Genomic DNA, 17818 nt, shown 5'->3' with positions numbered 1-17818 from the left:
ATGGCTGTGCCCCCAGTAGTTGTGACCCCTGTAATTGTGCCCCCAGTTGCTGTGCCCCTTGTAGCATTGCCCCAAGTAGCTGTGACCCCAGTAGCTGTGACCCCAGTAGCAGTGCCCCCAGTAGCAGTGCCCCGAGTAGTTGTGAACCCTGTAGTTGTGCCCCCAGTCACTGTGCCCCCTGTAGCCTTGCCCCCAATAGCTGTGCCCCTTGTAGCAGTGCCCGAGTAGTTGTGCCCCCTGTAGCTGTGCCCCCTGTAGTTGTAACCCCTGTAGTTGTGCCCCCAGTCACTGTGCCCCTTGTAGCTGTGCCCCCTATAGCTGTGCCCCCTTGCTTTACTCCTTGTAGCAGTACCCCGAGTAGTTGTGACCCCTGTAGTTGTGCCCCCTGTAGTTGTGCCTCCTGTAGCTGTGCCTCCTGTAGCTGTGCCCCTTGTAGCAGTACCCTGAGTAGTTGTGACCCCTGTAGTTGTGCCCCCAGTCGCTGTGCCCCTTGTAGCTGTGCCCCCTGTAGGTTTGCCTCCAGTAGCTGTGCCCCTTGTAGCTGTGCCCCCTGTAGGTTTGCCTCCAGTAGCTGTGCCCCTTGTGGCTGTGCCCCCAGTAGTTGTGACCCCTGTATTTGTGCCCCCTGTAGCTATGACGCTTGTAGCTGTGTCTCTTGTAGCTGTGCCCCCAGTCACTGTGCCCCCTAGCTGTGCCAGTGCCCCAAAGCCCAAACACACACACACAGTACTTACCGCTCCTACAGCGCTGCCCTCCGTCTCCGTCCGCCGGCTCCTCTCTGCTATGGGAGAGACGTCATGATGTCTCTCCCATAGTAGCGCCTCTCAGACACTAAGGGTCAATTATGAGCTCTAGTGTCAGTCAGCGACACCGGCTGCAGCGGGCACCCGCACAGCCCACGACGCCTGCTGCAGCCGGGAACGGGGGGATTAGTATGCGGCTCACTGCTGATTGGACAGCGGATCCAGCACTGGATCTGCTGGGCCAATCACATCTGGGGGACTGACAGGGGCATGCACTGCCTACCCTGACTGCACGTCCCTGCTACAATACTGACATCCATGTCTACACACAACATTCCCCCATACTGACATCTATGTCTACTCTGCACATTGCCCTCCTCAAATACTGACATACATGCACGCAGGGGTGTAAGGGTGACGGCTGGCCTCTTTCAGCCAGCGGCACAGATCGCCCCTGTCAGCCAGCCACCGCTGTCACTCAGAGGCAGAGAGGAGGAGCCAGGGTCGGGGAGAGACGAGAGAGGAAGCCCCCATTGCTCCTCCTCCTGACCCCTGGCTACTGGCTAGTTTGCGTCTACAAGTTACTGAGCATTTTTGTCACGGCTCATGGAGCGGTGCGCTCCCCCACCCCCTGCGCACCCCACTCTCATTACGCCTATGAGTGTGGAAGCGCTCAGCATACCCCTGGCTGTGGCCGGTGCAGCAGAGCGGGGAGTCACACATCCAGGAATGAGCAGCAAGCTGGGCTCGGCGGTGGGCCACGACGATCACCACTGACCAGGCGTGGAGTGTGGGGGGTGCCAGTGCCGGACATTAAGGGGTGCCTGTGCACACCAGGCACCCCCCCAGCGTACCCCACTCTCATTACGCCTATGAGTGTGGAAGCGCTCAGCATACCCCTGGCGGTGGCCGGTGCAGCAGAGCGGGGAGTCACACATCCAGGAATGAGCAGCAAGCTGGGCTCGGCGGTGGGCCACGACGATCACCACTGACCAGGCGTGGAGTGTGGGGGGTGCCAGTGCCGGACATTAAGGGGTGCCTGTGCACACCAGGCACCCCCCGTGTGCACGCCTATGGTGCCAGGCCGCTGTGCGCATATGTGTGTGTCAGCCGCTGTGTGTGGGGGTGCCAGTCCACTGTGCATATATGTGTGTGTGTGTGTGTCAGACCGCTGTGCGTATATGTGTGTGTGTCAGGCCACTGTGCGTATATATGTGTGTGTCAGGCCAATGTGCGTATGTGTGTGTGTATCAGCTGCTGTGCGTATGTGTGTGTGTGTGAGCCAATGTGTGTGTGGGTGCCAGGCCGCTGTGCGTATAGGTGCGTGTGTGTGGGTGCTGTGCATATGTGTGTGTCAGCCGCTGTGTGTGTGGATGCCAGGCCATGGTGCGTATGTGTGTATGTCAGGCCGCTGTGCATATATGTGTGTGTGTCAGCCGATGTGTGTGTGGGTGCCAGGCTGCTGTGTGAATATGTGTGTGTGTGTGTGTGTGTGTGTGTGTGTGTGTGTGTGTGTGTGTGTGTGTGTGGGGGTACTGTACATATATGTGTGTGAGTCAGCCGCTGTGTGTGTGGGTGCCAGGCCGCTGTGCGTATATGTGAGTGTGTCAGGCCACTGAGCGTATATGTGTGTAAGTTAGCCGCTGTATGTGTGGGTGCCAGGCCGCTGTGCGCATATGGTGCGTATGTGTGTTTGTCAGGCCGCTGTGCATATATGTGTGTGTGTCAGCCGATATGTGTGTGTGGGTGCCAGGCTGCTGTGTGAATGTGTGTGTGTGTGTGTGTGTGTGTGTGTGTGTGTACTGTACATATGTGTGTGTGAGTCAGACCGCTGTGCGTATATGTGTGTGTGTGTGTCAGGCCACTGTGCATATATATGTGTGTGTCAGGCCAATGTGCGTATGTGTGTGTGTATCAGCTGCTGTGTGTGTGGGTGTCAGGCCGCTGTGCGTATGTGTGTGTGTGTGTCATCCAATGTGTGTGTGTGGGTGCCAGGCCGCTGTGCGTATATGTGCGTGTGTGTGGGTGCTGTGCATATGTGTGTGTCAGCCGCTGTGTGTGTGGATGCCAGGCCATGGTGCGTATGTGTGTGTGTCAGGCCGCTGTGCATATATGTGTGTGTGTCAGCCGATGTGTGTGTGGGTGCCAGGCTGCTGTGTGAATGTGTGTGTGTGTGGGTACTGTACATATGTGTGTGAGTCAGCCGCTGTGTGTGTGGGTGCCAGGCCGCTATGTGTATATGTGAGTGTGTCAGGCCGCTGTGCGTATATGTGTGTAAGTTAGCCGCTGTGTGTGTGGGTGCCAGGCCGTGGTGCATATGTGTGTGTGTCAGGACGCTGTGCATATATGTGTGTGTGTCAGCCAATGTGTGTGTGGGTGCCAGGCCGCTGTGCATATATGTGTGTTTGTCAGCCGATGTGTGTGTGGGTGCCAGGCTGCTGTGTGAATATGTGTGAGTGTGTGTGGGTACTATACATATATGTGTGTGAGTTAGCCGCTGTGTGTGTGGGTGCCAGGCCGCTGTGCGTATATGTGAGTGTGTCAGCCGATGTGTGTGTGGGTGCCAGGCTGCTGTGCATATATGTGTGTGTGTGTGTGTGTGTGTGTGTGTCAGCCGATGTGTGTGTGGGTGCCAGGCTGCTGTGTGAATATGTGTGTGTGTGGGTACTGTACATATGTGTGTGAGTCAGCCGCTGTGTGTTTGGGTACCAGGCTGCTGTGTGAATATGTGTGTGTGTGTGTGGGTACTGTACATATGTGTGTGAGTTAGCCGCTGTGTGGCTGACTCAGCCAGGCCGCTGTGCGTATATGTGAGTATGTCAGGCCGCTGTGCGTATATGTGTGTAAGTTAGCCGCTGTGTGTGTGGGTGCCAGGCCGTGGTGCATATGTGTGTGTGTCAGGCCGCTGTGCATATATGTGTGTGTGTCAGCCAATGTGTGTGTGGGTGCCAGGCCGCTGTGCATATATGTGTGTGTGTCAGCCGATGTGTGTGTGGGTGCCAGGCTGCTGTGTGAATGTGTGTGTGTGTGTGTGTGTGTGTGGGTACTGTACATATGTGTGTGTGAGTCAGCCGCTGTGTGTGTGGGTGCCAGGCTGCTGTGCGTATATGTGAGTGTGTCAGGCCACTGTGTGTATATGTGTGTAAGTTAGCCGCTGTGTGTGTGGGTGCCAGGCCGCTGTGCGCATATGTGTGTGTGTCAGGCCGCTGTGCGTATATGTGTGTGTGTCAGGCCGCTGTGTGTATATGTGTGTGTGTCAGGCCACTGTGTGTATATGTGTGCATGTGTGTGTCAGGCTGTTGTGCTGTGTGTAATGTTACTGGCAGTAGGAGGAGGTAGAAAAACATTTGCTGTTGGCTGTAACAATAATCTACTGTAAACCTGTGTCTGTGTATGTAGCAAATAAAACATTGGGGATTTTGTTATATTTTGATCAAAACATTTAAGCTTGCAGCCCACGTCAGGGGCCCCAACCATTCTGCTAGTCCCTACACTAGCCTATATGCTCAGCTCACCTTTACATTGCAGTTACATGTACTCCCCTCCTAGCTACAGAGTGGAACATCTATACAGAGCTGGCGTGTGATCTGCTCCTAATTAGGCCTGTCATAGCCTTAATTGTAAGATGCCATAATAGCACTAGGCAAACTATTTTCAAACAAAAAAATATGCCAGCACTCGGTGTTACCCATATTGTACATGGTACCAGCTGCGTGGCAGTATTAATGCCATATATTTTTATAAAACTGAAAGACATTTTATGTGGGCTGTAACAATAATATACTGCAAATCTGTGTGCATATAACAAATAAATTAGAGGAGGTTTTATCATGTTTTGATCAAAATATTTAAGCTTGCAGCCCACGTCAAGGGACCCCAATATTCTGCAAGTCCCTCACCTGGCCTATATGCATTTAGGCAGCAGGTGGTGCTTCTACCGGGAGCATAAGGCAGCTGGTATTGCTACTGCCGGGATGAGGAGGCAGCAGGTGGTGCTTCTACCGGGAGCAGGCGGCAGCTGGTGGTGCTGCTGCCGGGATGAGGAGGCAGCTGGTGGTGCTGCTGCCAGGAGGAGGAGGCAGCTGGTGGTGCTTGTGCTTGGAGGAGGAGGCAGCTGGTGGTGCTACTGCCTAGAGGAGGATGCAGCGGCTGCTGGTTTGTCTTACGCAGTTCATTGTTGTCCACATGTCACTGGTAAAGGAGAATCCTGTGAACAGGCTCTCATCCTCTGCAGATATTGCAGATTCTGTAAGTGAGAGCAGGTCATCCACCGGTATAACTTCAGCCATTGTCTCTGGGGCAGGATACATGGTAAATGGGGGAGTTATCCTGCCGGCCTCTAGCTTCTCCCAGTTTATGGACTTGAAGAATGGATGACATGAGATGTTACTACAGCGATTCAGTCTCTCCTCTGGGTCTTTGCATAAGAGTCTTTCAATGATGTCTCTAATCTCTGGATGGAGATTGCTCGGATAGCATGGAGCATCATGCATGATAGACAGCGCAATCTTGGTGGAATCATTGCCAGCATGAAAGGGGTATACTCCGGTAGCCATTTCAAATAATACTACCCCGAATGAAAAGAGGTCTACCATGATGTTATATGGGAAGTTACAGATAACCTCTGGGGCCATGTAATACAGAGTCCCAGTTTGTCCTGAGATTTTCATGTCGTCATGGACATTCATCACAGAGAGTCCAAAATCTGCGATTTTCACATGGCCAGATGCATCCAGAAGTATATTGTCTGTCTTAATGTCCCTGTGGACAATGCCTCTTGTGTGCAGGAACTGCAGCCCACCGAGTATTTCTGCTGCAAAAAATCTGATGGTAGGAACATCAAATGGTCCTCTGCTCTGTATTAATTGGAAGAGGTCTCCACCACTCAGGTACTCCATTACAAAGAATACATGGCCCGGTGTGTGGAATGCAGCATATGTGTGTGGGAAAAGTGCACTCTCCCCAGTTATTTTCAGCACCTCTCTCTCTACACACATGGAGTATTTCTTAATGCTGTTCAATACTTTCCTCTTTTCTATTACTTTCACTGCCAGACGCTGTTTGCTGGTGTAATGGGAAGCTAGGAACACCTTCCCGAAGCCGCCCTCTCCAAGCATTCTGTGGAAGGTCAAACTGGCTAGCACGTGAGACGCAGCTGATGTTTCTGGGGTGCTGGCTACGGATATCCCACTTGCACCTGCTGATCTCTTATTTTTGTGGCCAATTTCCTCACTTGTGTGAGTTCTCTTTATGCCCCTCCGTCCAGATGCCTGGGGTATGATGGGCACACTGGGTCCCTCGTCTGGACTGTCACGATGTTCCTCCTCTTTCTTTTTCTTACACGGTCCACTGTCCTCTGTCCTGTCTGAGGATCTTTTAGTGGCCACTTTCTTAAGCATGTCCTCAGTTTTGCCGCTGCTGGTCTTTCTCACCTTCCTCATAGTTGGGGACTCCTCTGATGACTCTCTTTTTCTCTTATTTTGAAGAGTCTTTGATGCTTTCTCAGTTGACTGATTCTCCTCACGCACCTGAATGTCTGCAGACATTACGATTTTGGAAACATCGCCTTTCTCCTCACATCCATCCTCCTTCTTCCTCTTGCTAGGAGCCGCTAGCTCCTTTGTAGCAGACCCGTTGTTATTTGGTCGCTTTCTCTTTTTTGGACTCATATTGTAGAAACAATACAAACAATTTTGCCAAGGGCAAAGAAAAGCAGCTTCACACTAGAATAGGTGAAGATACAATAATGTAAATGAGGTTCGTGAGCCCCTGAGCCAGCAGCCAGTGACATCACAAAGCTTCGTGACATCATCAGCAGCATTGTGACATCATCATCAGCTGCTGTAGGCCCAGTGTCACTGCTTGCTACCTGCTGTCCTTATAATATAAACAGGTTTAATGTAAGAAAACTCCCTCACAACCTTGGTGCTCTAGGATGAGAATTTTTGGGGCCATTATTGTACTTCCTTTTCCCTGGTAGAGTCAGGTGATAGTAAACACGAAGGAAAAACTTCCGCACACATCATATTATCTTCCAATATTTGTTATTGAACCATATAAGGCCTGCAGACTTATTTTACACAGATTAATAAATTATAATTATTATGCAATAACAGACAGGAAATAGCGTCAGTCCGTCGATAATGTATGTGGGGGTCTTACAATCTATACAGTAATATATGTACGGTACATTGTCAAATTAAAGTTACATTTATTTATCCCACATCTCCCTTCACTTTTTTACATGAATCATTTAAAAATACTTTTAATAATACAATCTTACGCCCTAGGGGATACTGGGAATCCATTAGTACCATGGGGTATAGATGGGTCAACTTGGATCCATGGGCACTATAGAAGTTTGGTTATGTGTGCTGGCTCCTCCCTTTATGCTGCTCCTACCAGACTCAGTTTAGAAAATGTGCCCGGAGGAGCCGCTCACATCTCTGTAAGCTCCTGAAGAGTTTTCTGCATTTATTTTTAAAGTTTGTTATTTTCAGGCAGGACTGGATGGCAGCAGCCTGCCTGCTTCCTGGGACCCCACCAGTGGCGGATCTAGACTTAACTTTTAGGGGGGGGCGGTTTAAGAATTATGACTCCTCCCCCTAATCATAGCCCCTCCCTCTTAGTAATGCCCTTCCCGTTCGCTTCTAAATTTCCTATTGTTGCCATTACTAATAAAATGTTGCCAGTTAGTGGAGAGAACCCTGCACACTGGTGATACAGACTGGCGAATCGCCATTCCTTCCATCAGGGGTGGTAGAGGCTAAGACAGTAGGGCAATTTAAACATGCATGGCATAGATACAAGGATATTCTTACAAAGAAATAAGGATCAGATAAGGTTAGAGATAAAAAATAATGTAAAAAAAAAAAAGGGGCAGATTAGATGGGCCAAGTGGTTCTTATCTGCCGACAAATTCTGTTTCTACAGCACACAGAATGAGCCGAAATTCACATTATAGCACACTGTATGAGCTGAAATTCACATTGGGGGTAATTCCATGTTGATCGCAGCAGGAATTTGGTTAGCAATTGGGCAAAACCATGTGCACTGCAGGGGAGGCAGATATAACATGTGCAGAGAGACTTAGATTTGGGTGTGGTGTGTTCAATCTGCAATCTAAATTGCAGTGTAAAAATAAAGCAGCCAGTATTTACCCTGCACAGAAACAAAATAACCCACCCAAATCTAACTCTCCCTGCACATGTTATATCTGCCTCCCCTGCAGTGCACATGGTTTTGCCCAACTGCTAAAAAATGTCCTGCTGCGATCAACTTGGAATTACCCCCATTGTAGCACACAGTATGATCCAAAATTCACATTATAGCACACTGTATGAGCCGAAATTCACATTATAGCACGCAGAATGAGCCAAAATTCACGTTATAGCACGCAGAATGAGCCAAAATTCACATTATAGCACACTGAATGAGCCGAAATTCACATTATAGCACACTGGATGAGCCGAAATTCACATTATAGCACGCAGAATGAGCCAAAATTCACGTTATAGCACACAGAATGAGCCAAAATTCACATCATAGCACACTGAATGAGCCGAAATGCACATCATAGCACACTGAATGAGCCGAAATGCACATCATAGCACGCAGAATGAGCCGAAATGCACATTATAGCACGCAGAATGAGCCAAAATTAACATTATAGCATGCAGAATGAGCCAAAATTCACATTATAGCACGCAGAATGAGCCAAAATTCACGTTATAGCACACTGAATGAGCCGAAATTCACATTATAGCACACTGAATGAGCCGAAATTCACATTATAGCACACAGAATGAGCCGAAATTCACATTATAGCACACTGACTGGGCCGAAATTCACATTATAGCACACTGACTGGGCCGAAATTCACATTATAGCATGCAGAATGAGCCAAAATTCACATTATAGCACACAGAATGAGCCGAAATTCACATTATAGCACACTGACTGGGACGAAATTCACATTATAGCATGCAGAATGAGCCAAAATTCACATTATAGCACGCAGAATGAGCCAAAATTCACATTATAGCACACTGAATGAGCCGAAATTCACATCATAGCACAATGTATGAGCTGAAATTCACATTACAGCATGTGGAATGAGCCGAAATTCACATTACAGTACACTGAATAAGCCAAAATAATGCAGGGACATATACACTTTAGTTAGGAGAAGAGGGGGGAGACATGGAACACAGGCACTTTAGCTAGGAGCGGAGGGGGGAGACATGGAACACTGAGGGGGCACACACACACACACACACACACACACACACACACACACACTTACTTTAGCTTGGAGGGTAGGAGACATGGCTGGCATACACTGACAGTGACACCTGCTGCAGCCAGCAGCATGAGGAGTCGGATGGAGGCCGGGTGCCGCAGCGGCATTGGGAATGAGGTGGAGAGCGGTGCAGCGCGGCGGGGGACGGGGACAGAGAGAGAGCGTCCTGACGCGCGTACAGGAAGGAAAGGGCGTGGTCAGAACAGAGGCCGCTCAGCCGCTGTATGCGCGTCAGGACGCTCTCTCTCTCTCCCCTTTCCCCGCCGCGCTGCACCGCTCTCCACCACGTTCCCAACACTGCGTCGGGACCCGGCCTCCATCCCGGTGCCGGTATGTGTAGGGGGGGCGTTCGCCCTAATCGCCCACCGCTAAATCCGCCACTGGACCCCACTAAGGGTTAATGGTCCCGTTCCCCGCTGACAGGACATTAGCTCCTGAGGGAACTATTCGCAAACCCCACCACGGCGAGCGTACATTCCCGCAGCACGCCACCACCCCTAACAGCCAGAATAATAATAATTGTTTGTTAGATTAAAAACATTTTTTCTCCCTAAAAACATTTTTTCTTTGGCATATATGGAATATGTATGTATGTGTATGTGTATGCATGTATATATATGTATGTATATGTGCATATATATATATATATATATTTTTATATATAAAATCCGCGCTGAACTGGACAAACACTAGAATCTCTATAAATATAAAGAATATTTATCTAAATTATGAATACATTAGTATGGTTGGTAGATGTACATTTCATAAGAAAACTATGCCGCTTTTTCGTTTGATTTTTGGATACAACAAACTACATATCCCATGAATCATTGAGTTGCATCCGGTCTTACCTAATTGGAGGAAACCCGATGCACACTGTGATTGGATGACGGGACTATACCTGGACAGGTAAATATTGCATCTGTAAGGTAGGATTCCACATTCCCTGATGAAGCCGCCCAGGTGAAACGTGCACGTAGGAGACACAGCGCACGTGCACGCCACCGTTACTGCTCTGGCGCATGGGTCAGACCCGTCGGAGTTAGAATCACTTGTCATCGGCGCTACCATGCAGAACCATCCCCAGTGATGACCAGACATAGAGGGGACAGCTATATTAACGGCGCCCGCCGACACCAATTACAGTGAGTGCCTCTGATCACAGACACACGGGGAACGGGAAGCCACACCTGATGCACCTGCCGATTAAGAACAAGTGCCTCCAGTGACAAGCGCTGAAGGAGGACTGTTAGGCGCCGCGGTTCGCGGCTTCCTCCTTGCCCGGCGCCTAGCAACTAGGGACGCCGCGCGCTGAGCCGCCGGGTCCCTAGCAACGCTATGACGCCATGCGCGCTGAGCCGCCGGGTCCCTAGCAATGCTAGGACGCCGTGCGCGCCGAGCCGCCGGGTCCATAGCAACGGGGACGCCATAGGCGGACCGCGTTCCCCGTTGCAGTTTGTGATTAATTAAGTGTTCACAGATGTTCTCTGGTCGTGCAGCAAGGCAGCTGCACGAGATTGTGTGTAATTGGGGCTCTGTGCTCTTATTGGAGGGTTCTCTGTTATATGCCTCCTCAGTGCCTCACACAGACGCCGGTGATAGCTTCCTGCATGCTGCTCATGTTTGGTGAACGTCTGTTCCTGGTTAGCTGTGTCTGGTCCCTCCAGTTCTCTGAGTTCCTGAATCTTGGAGTTAGTCACCTGGTCCCAAGGAGTTCTTCTGGTCCTCATTTACCTGTGGCAGTCGATTGAGGTTCCCACTTGGTTTCGTGAGTGGCGGCCCTGCCGCGTGTTGCGGCCTATGCCACTTTTAGTATTGTTTTCTTGTACTGGTGCATTTGCGGAGGTTTCCGCTTCCATAGTCCTCTTCGGTACTCGGCGGTACCGTGTAGGAGAATGGACAAGTGGAATATTTTGGTTGTTCTTTTCCTTGGCGGTAAGCCGCGCATACTTTTAGTTTCAGGTTTGCCAGTAGCCCCTGGCCTTGTTGTTTAGTTAGAGGGCCCCTTGTCATCACCCTGTCTCAGTTCACTCTTTGTCTCTCATTAAGGCCTGAGGGGGCATCGGAGTTGGGCAGACGTAATCCGCCCTTCAAACGCGGCTGCCATGGGCCCAAGAAACCATAGTCTCGCAAGAGTGTACTGACAGCACGGGTGAGACAACGGAGGTAGGGTGCCAGGGGCTATTCCCATTCCGTTTCCCTTTCCCAGCATTACGTCCTGGTATTCAGGTCCCACCGTATAAGATCTCCCCTGACCTGAGTATCAGGATCATAACAGGACTGCAATCAATTGCATGAGATAAGTACAGTCTCCCCAGCAGCACACTTACAGGAATTATTAACAGAGGATAGTGATAATCAATTTTTCTCAAACGGCTGTATATTAGTTCTATAGGAATTTATACTAGTGTTTGAGTAAATTACCTCTATACATATGTTATTTGGGGGCATGCAGTTAAGACGCTGTTAGCAAATGAAATGCCTTTATATATATATATATATATATATATATATACTTTTAAACCATATATGCATCCTATTTAGATTTAAGTTTTCCACCCTTTTCCAGGATTGTCTATCTGCTACTTTGCTAATAATATTATAACAATAACCCTGGGATTATTAGTGGATATATTTCTGCACATATAAGGGGGCATTGTTTCTTGGACTCATTGGATAATGTATACTATCAGAGATGTATCATTTACAGCAAGTTACATTTTTTCCTCACAAAATACATAAATAAATACAATCTATGAGAGATTAATAAATATCAAGGTTAATATAATTCTTTCACCCTAGAATTCTGTGCTCTCTCATCGGCTTATATCAGTATAATACGGACAGCAGAAGCGCACTTCTTACACCATTCTCACTCCTGTGCAAACATCTGAGGGGCCTCTCATCTTCTATTCTATGTCTTAAGATACGATTGACAGTAGAATCCCGGGATGATTAACGCTTGCGAATTCTATTTTTTCCTAGATTTTCCACTCTGATATTCTTTGTTTGTGATCTGCATCACCATCAGCATGGAATAGGGGGGCTGATGTATTAACCTGGAGAAAGTATAAGGAAGTGATAAACCAGTGATATGTGCAAAGTGATAAAGCCACCAGCCAATCAGCTCCAATATGTAAATTAATAGTTAGGATCTGATTGGCTGGTGCCTTTAACACATTGGCCCTCATTCCGAGTTGTTCGCTCGCAAGCCGATTTTAGCAAGTTTGCACACGCTAAGCCGCCGCCTACTGGGAATGAATCTTAGCTTATCAAAATTGCGAATGAAAGATTAGCAGAATTGCGAATAGACACTTCTTAGCAGTTTCTGAGTAGCTCCACACTTACTCGGCATCTGCAATCAGTTCAGTGATCAGTTCAGTGCTTGTCATTCCTGGTTTGACGTCACAAACACACCCAGCGTTCGCCCAGACACTCCTCCGTTTCTTCAGCCACTCCCACGATTTTTCCCAGAAACTGTAGCGTTTTTTCGCACACACCCATAAAACGGACAGTTTCCGCCCAGATACACCCACTTCCTGTCAATCACATTACAATCACCAGAACAAAGTAAAAAACTCGTAATGCCGTGAGTAAAATACCTAACTGTATAGCAAATTTACTTGGCGCAGTCGCAATGCGAACATTGCGCATGCGCAATTAGCGGAAAATCGCTGCGATGCAAAGAAAATTACCGAGCGAACAACTCGGAATGGCCACCATTGCACATATCACTGGTTTATCACTTCCTTATGCCTTCTCCAGGTTAATACATCTTCCTCAAGGATTCCTATCTCACTACTATCCATCCTTCTACCACTTAAATTGTGACAATTGCTTCACATTTATGAACTATGGGGATTTTTTACTTATTATTCATTTTTATGATTATTTTTCATTTTGGGCACACTGATTTTGAGCATATTATGGTGATAACTGTATCTTCATTTAGGGACCTCTCCCCTGTACTCTCATTAACTCATGCCCAACACAGGGTATACTGAGTGTTAACAGCAGATACAGGTCTTGGGACCAGTACATATGCTCCAGGAGGTTCTCTCATTGAAAAGTCAATGTTCTTGTAGCAAATTGTCAAGAGCAGAAACTCTGCATATGTTACATATTGCGCCCCACTTCCTTCTAACTTTTTTCTCTGTCCTCTGTTTAATTTTATGATTTTCGACAGGTCAAAAGGTCGACATGAGTTTTTCACAATTTTTTTCTTTTTTTGAACCTTTTCATACTTAATGATCCACGTGGACTATGATTGGAACGGTAATCTGTGCCGAGCGAAGCGGTAGCGGAGTGAAGGCACCATGCCCGAAGCATGGCGAGTGAAGCGAGCCATGCGAGGGGACGCGGTGCACTAATTGGGGTTCCCGGTCACTCTACGAAGAAAACGACACCAAAATAACATTAAAAACTCATGTCGACCTTTTGACCTGTCGACCTAGAACATGTCGACCTAAAGACCCTGTCGACCTAGACACCCTGTCGACCTTGTTACTGTCAACCAATAGTGGTCGACCTAGACATTGTCGACCTAATTACTGTTGACTTTCAATACCACACCCCTTTTCCACACAGGGCAGACAGAGAGACAGTATGCATTTGGCAACAATGTTGTTCTAGAGGGCGACTGTAAAAATATCTCCTGAAAAGGATTGATATTATTTCTTGATCTGAAGGGAGTGTTACATTGTCATTATGTTTCATGGCTATTGAATCATTTAACTGGTTCCTATAAAACCACCACATTACTTTGTTCCAATTTAGGAACATAGATAGAGGTCCATAAATTGAAATCCTACAATGCTTTTTAGAATGACATGTTATATGTGTGTATGTTAAAGTGAGTCTTTTTGATTTAATTAAAAGTTAAGTTTTATTATATAAGAGTGCCCCATAAAAAAAGAGTTGTCTTTTCTACTTACGACAATTTATATACTTTTACAACTCCAGGGAACACCACCGGCCCTACAAAACAAAAGTAAAAATATCATTTGTTCCTCTCCTAGGATATGACAAATAGGTATAATTAATTTATCTCTCTACAATACCGGTTTACTTACATATTATCTATACCTAGTGCGCTAATCTATCTCCCAAAACATACCTTCTTCCCCTCCTACCAGACTCAGTTTAGAAAATGCGACCGACGCAGCCGGTCACATCTCTGGAAGCTCCTGAAGAGTTTTCTGCATTTATTTTTAAAGTTTGTTATTTTCAGGCAGGACTGGATGGCAGCAGCCTGCCTGCTTCGTGGGACCCCACTAAGGGTTAATGGTCCCGTTCCCCACTGACAGGACACTGAGCTCCTGAGGGAACTATTCGCAATCCCCACCACAGCGAGCGTACATTCCCGCAGCACGCCACCACCCCTAACACCCAGAAGAAAGAGTGGTGAGTACAAAGTTGGCGTCCCGGCAAGCGGGTCATCGGCCATTATGGCGGCATTAGGGTACGTAGACGCACGGATTCTACACGCAGCGGAATGAGTCTCCAGACTTAGGGTTGTGTACACCGTACCCAGACTGGCAATACAGGCTTAAAAGGGGGCTTACTCCATTTTACGCACTTAGGGGGTCATTCAGACCTGATTGCATGCTAGTTTTTTTCGCTGCACTGTGATCAGGTCTGAACTGCACATGCGTATACACCGCAATGCGCACGTGCACTGCACGGATACAAAGCGTATTATTGCTGTGCAATGGGTTTTACGAAGAATCCATTTGCACAGCCGATTGCAAGGTGATTGACAGAGAGAAGGCGTTTGTGGATGTCAACTAACCATTTTTTGGGAGTGTTTAGAAAAACGCGTGTCCAAGCGTTTGCAGGGCGGGTGTTTGACGTCAATTCCGGGACCAGAAGGGTTGACGTGATCGCAAGGGTTAAGTTCTGAGCAACTCAGAAACTGCACAAATATTTTTTGTACTGCCCAGCTGCACATGTGAGCGCACACTTGCAAAGCGAATATACACTCCCCTATGGGCGGGGACTATCTGCTCATAGCAGTGCAAAAAATCCCTAGCGAGCGGTCAGGTTTGAATTAGGCCCTTAGACACTAAGCCAGTATAAAGAAGAGCGGGAAGACTGTGCACCATTGCAGGGGCGGGGCTTCAATATGAGCAGATCCAGCAGCTCACAGGCGCCATTTTTCCTCACTGCAGCAGCACAGATGCTGACAACAGGGTCGCGCAGCTCTTCCGGAGAGACTCCAGATCACCTCAGCGGTATCAGGGTGTCATAGCAGGGGGGAGCTATATACTAGGGTACTAAGTCCCTAATCTAGATACTTTGTCTGCGACCCGGCTAAGCTTGGCTTTAGCGATAAGGGCACCATGTGCTGGTTCTCTTCTCTCTCTGTGTCTATCGGGAAGGGCTCTTTGTAGGTTAATTGTGTATTTAACCTTTTCCTGTGTGTGTACTGTTACTGCTGCAGTATGTCAGGCAAACTGTGTGTTTCATGTAAGGCACAGCGTTCCTCTTCCCCAGGGGGTTCACTAGTGTGTACTCACTGTAGTATCCCTTCTCAGGCTAGTGGGGCGGGGCCAGCATGGCTGGACTCCATTCGGGGGAAGATTTCCACCATCTCTACTAAATTATATTGTAATAAGAAAGAGACGCAATATTTGAGAAAATCTATGACTGCGTTTATGCAAAAGGACTCGGTACACAGACCAGCGTCTCAGTCCTCTACCATTGATCCGCAAAAACATACTTTGGCCCATATCCTGCATTCTGACTCTGATGATGACGGGACAGAAATGGAGGAAGGTGAGGTGGACATAGAGGTAGGGGAGGGTATTATGTTGCAAGGTGTAGAGGCTCTCATAGAGTCTATCAGAGAAGTTCTAAATATTCCTGCAAAGGTGACAGAGGAGTCTGAGGAATCTTACTTTAATGTAAAGAAAAAATCCTCAGCCACTTTTCCTGTTTCAAAGGAATTAAATACCCTGTTTGAAGAACCACAGGTTAATCCAGACAAGAAAAATGTAAAATTCCTAGGCGGTTATTATCACCTTTCCTTTTCCTCCTGAAGATAGGGAAAAAATGGGAAAATCCACCGATAGTGGATATGTCAGTCTCCAGGCGCTCACATAAAATAGTAGTACCTGTTCCTGGTGCAGCCTCCCTAAAGGACACAGCTGATCGTAAGATTGAGACTACCCTCAAATCTTTGTATACTGCTGCAGGGGTGGCCCAGACAGAGCCGGCCCTAGCCAATTTGATGCCCTAGACAAGATTCTGAATGCCCCCCCACCCCATGGAGATAATGGGTGACTGAGAGACTGAAACAGGGAGATTTTGGGGAGTGACTGGTGAAGCAGGCGTGACAGGGGGGTGGTAACAGGGAGATAGTGGGTGACTGGGGAGGCAAATGGAGACAGGGAAAGGGTTAGGACAGGGGGAACAGGGACCAGACATAATAGAGGGGACAAGAGAAAGTGGTGACAGGGACATGACAGTGGGGACAGGACAAGGACAGAGGTGAAAGGGCAAGAAAGAGGTGACAGTGACAGGACAGTGATGGCAAAACAAAAGGCAGGATAGTGGTGACAGGGACAGTACAGAAGTGACAAGGCCAGGACAGAGGTCACATTGGCAGGGATAGAACAGAGGTGTCAGGATCAGGACAGAGGGGACCGGAGAAAGGAGTGACAGGAACATGACAGAGGTGACAGGGCAAGGACAGACAGGATATGGACAAGACAGAGGGGACAGGAGAGTGGCGTGATAGCGCAGAGACAGGAATTACCACAGCCACTTCCCCGATGCGCATGGTGGCAGGCTGGAGGTGCTGTCTGGCGGGATACGAGGACGGCCAGCAACAGTCACGCCACAGCTGCAGATATGATTCCAGACAGGCAGCTCGGGAACAAATAGCGGGCAGCTGACTTCCGGGGGGCGGAGCCAGCTGGCATGGCCGCTTTTTAATCCTGCTCCTCCACGCTGCCTGAACTATCGTGGATAATCCTTCCCTGTTTGGGGTTCTGCAAGGACCCGATTTATACCACACTGCTGTGGAATCTTCCGTGCACCCGTGGATGCCCATATTGTGCCCGTCCGTGGATATTTACCCCGAAGTCAAGCCATCAGCAGAGATGGCCCGCATAACCGCCAGCGTGGTGCTGGTGCGAAGCCGTGCTCCTGCACACTAACAACCTCTTGTTGCTGCCTGTGACCGGATGGCTCCCTTCACCGCCCTGTATGCCGCCCGACCCTTGGAAGTTACCTGCGGTCTACCCTTACAGCCCTGAGGCGGCTGGTTGTGGATCCGGCGTGGGACACTGTCTGGCGGGAAACCTGGTGACTGAGCCGAAGACTCGGTGGGCATCGTGGCCTGGGACTCCTACCTTCTCATTATCGCTGGTGCCCGTGGGCTACGCGCTGGCTGACGGGGGCCCCCCCTGCCTCGGGGAGCTCACTGCGGCTCACCTGCTGGAGTGACGCGGCTGCTCTCCACCCCGGCTCTGCACGTTTCTCACGACACTGGCTGACGCTAGAGCCCCGCTGCTGTGGACACCATCACCGCCATAACCTTGATCTGCCTGGATGCGACATCAGCCTGTGGATGCCCCAGAGCTGCTACAGAGGTAGATGACCCTGACTGGGTATTTGCTGCAGTGCCTTCAGTTGTGGGGTGTCTGGGCTCCTCATACGACCCCTGCTTCCTGTGTCCCGGTCCTCTGACTCCTGGATCCGTCTCCTTCCCGGCTGACCCTCCTTCATTGCTCCTGCCCTGATTCCTGGACATTTATACCTATCCCGG

The 17818-nt window shown here is 48.9% G+C and overlaps 1 protein-coding gene across 1 annotated transcript; it reads right to left on the bottom strand.

Moving 5' to 3' along the window:
- Positions 1 to 4873: 4873 nt before the first annotated feature.
- Positions 4874 to 6412, bottom strand: LOC134968782 (protein kinase C theta type-like). Its single transcript, XM_063944267.1, has one exon. It carries the CDS (start codon positions 6410 to 6412, stop codon positions 4874 to 4876), a length of 1539 nt encoding a protein of 512 aa, XP_063800337.1.
- Positions 6413 to 17818: the final 11406 nt, after the last annotated feature.

Source organism: Pseudophryne corroboree, chromosome 11, assembly GCF_028390025.1.
Source record: "Pseudophryne corroboree isolate aPseCor3 chromosome 11, aPseCor3.hap2, whole genome shotgun sequence".
NCBI classification, from domain to species: Eukaryota; Metazoa; Chordata; class Amphibia; order Anura; family Myobatrachidae; genus Pseudophryne; species Pseudophryne corroboree.
This window is presented reverse-complemented; position numbering and strand designations above follow the sequence as displayed.